Below are 4,982 nucleotides of genomic sequence, written 5' to 3'. Positions count from 1 at the left end.
GGGGACACAATCAATCCATGACACAGAGCATCTGAACAGTGTGGGTGCATATGTAACTATGTATTCAGAAAACAAACCTCATTTGGAATATTTCACACAGAGCACCAGACACATAGAGGTAGAAATGTTGAGGTCAGGTGGGGTGCCAGTGGCTCACCACACTAGACCAGAAGAGCAAATTAATGCAGCAAGGGCTGGAGATGCCCATGCCATTCCACAAAAATTAACTGGTACCAAAGAAATTGCCAAAACCAAGAACTGGAACACCTAGATTCTCCCTTCCTCCCAGGCCGAGGCGCCTAATGGCTAACCCCAAATGGAAGCAAAGGCAGATAGAAACTGTGGAGTGTAACCAGCAGTCTGCAAGGGCCAGGAGTGGCTCAGAGGCCAGCAGCAAGGGGCTGCCTACACTGAATCCAGATTTGTGTCATCCAGTCTATGGGAACATGATCTAGCCGATTCTAGTACTAGCAGTATGGAGAACAAACCAGATAGTTATCATACAGTAATAGTGATGCAGAAGTTTCTGCAAATTTAACTAACTGAACATTTTTAATGATTTATTCATATTTATGTGTGCATTTATTTTTCAAACTTCTGATATCTGCTCCTTTGGGTTTTTGCAGTGTCTCATTATTACAAGTAGTATATAGAATTTTTTATTAAAGTATGTATTTTGTTCAGGAAATACATTTTCTGACACTCTTATCAGTCTCTTGTTTTGTGACATTAAATCTGACAAGTGTAAGAATTTCAAGATCTAAAAATTTTCCCTAAGATGAATTCAACTATTCAGAGGAATGCTCTTAAAGAAAACCCAGATCAGACTAATATGATTGAAAACACTCTAATGATGCTTAACTGTAGTTAATCCATAATTCTTTGCCTCTGAAGTCCAATCAAATTCTTATACATGAAATACACTCGAAGTCCTACAATAGGAGGTTCTGGACAATTCTTTTATTTGCACAGTAGCTAGTCTTCAGAGAATGAGGTGGGGGAAGGCATCAGATTTTCCTGAGGCATTTCTTTATGAAATGGCTCACCAGTCTCTGGGGTCGCTGCTGGTACTCCACAAGCACCTCATGTGTGCTATTGATCTGGTCTCCATCCAGACGGTTGAGGAGGGTGACGCACACTACAGCTGCTGTATTAGAAGAAAAGGCCATGTGGATTTCTAATTTATCTCAATGAGAGGGAACCAGGGAATAGCTAACAATGGGGAGCAGTGCATTTATTCCCTCAGTAGTCCAACATCAGACAATAAAAGGTAGACTGAATGTCTCAAGATAAAGAATAAGGGAAGGCATTTTGAAGTCTATTTCCTCTCTTCTATCATACGGTTATTCTCACCTTTCCTTTGTTTCCAAATGAAATTACCATGAACATTCCAGGAGCAGCTCAGAGTTACCCTCTCCAACTCAAGAAAGGCAAATTTTGTCCGAGGTTTATGTAATAGAAGGAAGACTTTGACCTTAATCGAGGACTACTTAGAGGAGAGTTCTGTGGCTCTGAAGGATAACACAGGACTGCTAACCATAAGGTTGGCAGTTGGAGCTCACCAGCTGCTCCACTGGAAAAAAGATGAGGCTTTCTGCTCCCGCAAAGATTTACAGTCTCAGAAACCCTGTACAGGGTCACTGTAAGTCGGAACTGACTCGATGACACTTAACAATGGGAACTTGAAGTGCAAATACCCACAATTTAGAAATAAATTTTAAAAATTAGAAAACCAAGCTTGTTGAAGGGTAGCAATCTCATTTGGCAGGACAGTCTGATCCGAGCTGAAGTGGGCTTTTCTAAAATCTTTCCTTGTCTTACTTAGTAACACAGAGAGCCACTGCAGAGATGTAGGGAATCTTGCATTTTATCATTTCACAGTAAATACAGGATGCTTGAGCACAGGGATATGGTAACCCCACCTTTTTCAGAAACACGATGGTATAGATTGAATCATGTCCTCGAAAACATGTGGTGGAATCCTAACTCCTATGTGGCACTGTAGGATCAGCGCTAGCCTTCAAACCACAAGGTTGGAAGTTCAAACCCACTAGATGCTCCTTGGAAATCCTCTACAGGGTTGCTACGAGTTGGAACCAACTAGATGGCATTTAACAATAATGGTTGTTGGTGCTATGTGCCATGGAGTAGGGTCCAACTCGTAGCAACCCTACATAGGGTTTCTAAGACTGTAAATCTTTATGGGAGCAGAAAGCCTCATCTTTCTCCCATGGAACAGCTGGTAGATTTGAACTGCTGACCGTGAGATTAGCAGCCCGATTTGTAACCACTACATTACGAGAGTTAGATGCCATGGAGTTGGTTCCAGCTCAGAGCGACCCTATATAGGGTTTCCAAGGCTATAAATCTTTACAGGAGCAAAAAGCCTCATCTTTCTCTTGCAGAACTGCTGGTAGTTTTGAACTGCTGACTGTGAGATTAGCAGCCCAATTTGTAACCACTACACTACCAGAGCTCCAATGGATGTGGTGCTGTAAGATAAGCACTAGACTGCTAACAACAAGGTCAATGATTCTAACCCACTAGCCATTCCTCAGAAAATTCCATTTGAGAGTAAGGATTTCTATGTTATGTTAGTGGGTTCTTATCAGTGCTGGGTATGTTTTAATCCTACTCACTTCTGAGATCTAAAAAAGAGTCGATTAGGCTCAAAGAAGCAGGCAAGAACAGAAAAGAAGAAACACGCCACACAGAGGCATTAAGGAATGCCGGATCTATATAAATAAAAAGAGATTGTCCTTCAGACACGACAAAGAGAGAGCCTTTCCTGAGAGCTGATGCCTTGAATTGACGAGTCAGTCAGCAGTTCGAAACTACCAGCCGTTCTACGAAAGATTTACAGCCTCAGAAACCCTAGACAGGGTCACTATGAGTTGGAACCGACTCCACGGCACACCACCACCACCTAACGGAGTCCTGGTATTGTGCTGAGGGATAACGCACTGGACCACAAAGTCAGCTTGAACTGAACTGCAAGGTTGGAGGTTCAAATTCACCAGCCGCTCCTCAAAAACTTTATATAGGGTCACTATGAGTTGAAACCAACTTGAAAAGGCACTTAACAACAACAACAGTCTCCTGAGGGGTTGGGCACATGTCAGAAAGTAAATGTGGCCCCTGGCTATCATACTGGCAAAGAACACCCAGACTAGACTCAGCCCAGTGGAGACAAAAAGGATGGAACTTTGAGGCCAAGAAAACACATGCCTACCTCGGAGGCCACAAGCACCACACAGAGCCGCAAAGACTGAGGATTCCATTTCAATGTTCCGGATGCCACTGGTGTAGGCTGCTTTCAAGTACTCCTGCTTGTCCTTTTCCGTGTATGAGCAGAGAGCACCGTCCAGGCGGCCTTGTCCTGCAGGGCACATGAAGACACAGAGCTTGTGACCCAGGCATCTTGAACACACACATGACATGAATGCCTACCTTGTGCTACACACTGGACAGACGCAGCTGAGTTCATCCAGTGACCGTCATGCATGAACAGACCATTATGAAGCGAATGAACTATCATGACTGAATGAGGAGAACAAAAGGAGTCCCGACTCGCAATCGGAAGGATTGGTGGAGGCATCCTGGGTAAGTAGAACCTTCTCACACACCTCTCCATCCACCTCACCTTCATAGAAATCCAAGGTGCACAATGTGTTTCCCACAACTACAGGGAACTCTTCCAGCTCTTTGGAACACTGCATCAATTCCTGTAGCAGCTGGTCGTCAAGGTGTGTGCTCCGAATGACCCGCTTCCCCAGTATAATCTGCTCAAACTCAGGCCGAAAGTGGGCATCCACTGCTTGTCGGGTGATGACCACAGATCCGGGCTCCAGACCTGAAGCAAGAGGCAGGCAATGTGTCCCTCAAGGTGGACCCAGGTCCACAGTGGAAGCATGGGGGAAAAGAAAATGATTTCTCTGCAAAGCAAATTACTAGACATAGTCAGCATAACTCTAAAAGGAAATATTTAATGACCCACTTTCTTCATTCAAATTAATTTTTTCTGATTACAAAGGTAATTAATATATAATCAGTATGGAAAATATGGAAGGAAAAAGCACAAAAAAGGAAACAAAAATACCCAGGAACCTCATCATATTTCATTAAATATTGTTTTAGTTTTTCTAGTCATTGTTAGTTTTCATTGTTGCTGGCACTCCACCATATGAGATGATATCAGTTCTTTACTTGATCCCTTTTTTATTAATGGTTGACTATTAAGATTTTTAGCAAATATGAAAGTAGAACAGTGTATTGAACCTCTAAACTCAATCTTAACCATTACCCATGCCTGCACAGTCAGGCTTTCCTCTGATTTATACAATACTGGGGCCTGGTTTGCATCTGTTTTCTGGACATACCTTTCTGAAATATGTTCATGTTTGTGGGACATTATTCTGCTCCTTCTTTTTTCTTATGATAACTATGCATAGGATCTGACCATGATGTTTTCCTGTTTAATATGAAATTGGTTTACTAAGCATTCAGGAAGGAGAAACATACCAGGAGAGCTTTTCAGAACTCCCTCATCAGCTGTTTTCATGAAACAATAAAAACACAGCCGACGGCTCGGTTCTTCTGGCTCCATGATGATTTTCCATGTTTTGTGCCTAGACCTCTCCTCTCTTTCCTGCCATTGTCCCTGTTCTGATCAATGAGGCAGTTACTATCAGCTTTGAAGTTTGCCGGAAGACAGTAGCAGCTGATTGCTGTCATGAATTCATACCATCAATAAAGTTCAAGCTGTCCCTGGGTATCGTAAACCGTTACTATGCTTACTGTAAGGACCAAACTGATTTTGCCTACCTAGAAACTGCTTGACTAAACTCTAGTCAGGCTCAGGAAAGCATTTTAAATAGACAAGGCCTCAGTTATTAGTTCCCTTCAGAGGCAAGGTCAATCTCCATTCTGTACATTAGCCTGAACACGTACTCTAGTTCCAAGAATATGATATATGCATAAAG

At 42.6% G+C, this 4,982-nt stretch overlaps 1 protein-coding gene across 1 annotated transcript in view; it reads right to left on the bottom strand.

Annotated features, from left to right (window-relative positions):
- Positions 1-1,007: 1,007 nt before the first annotated feature.
- Positions 1,008-4,982, bottom strand: part of UPP1 (uridine phosphorylase 1) — a 62,762-nt gene continuing 58,787 nt past the window's right edge. Inside the window, exons 7-9 of the mRNA XM_006876509.1 lie at positions 3,644-3,853; positions 3,233-3,379; positions 1,008-1,147 (exon numbers count right to left, since the gene is read on the bottom strand). Of these exons, the coding sequence (XP_006876571.1) occupies positions 1,008-1,147; positions 3,233-3,379; positions 3,644-3,853 (497 nt within the window). The remainder of the gene's footprint in view (positions 1,148-3,232; positions 3,380-3,643; positions 3,854-4,982) is intronic.

This window comes from Chrysochloris asiatica, unplaced genomic scaffold (assembly GCF_000296735.1).
Source record: "Chrysochloris asiatica unplaced genomic scaffold, ChrAsi1.0 scaffold00384, whole genome shotgun sequence".
Lineage (NCBI taxonomy): Eukaryota > Metazoa > Chordata > Mammalia > Afrosoricida > Chrysochloridae > Chrysochloris > Chrysochloris asiatica.
Note: the sequence above shows the minus strand (reverse complement) of the source record. Positions and strands in the feature narration are given on the sequence as shown.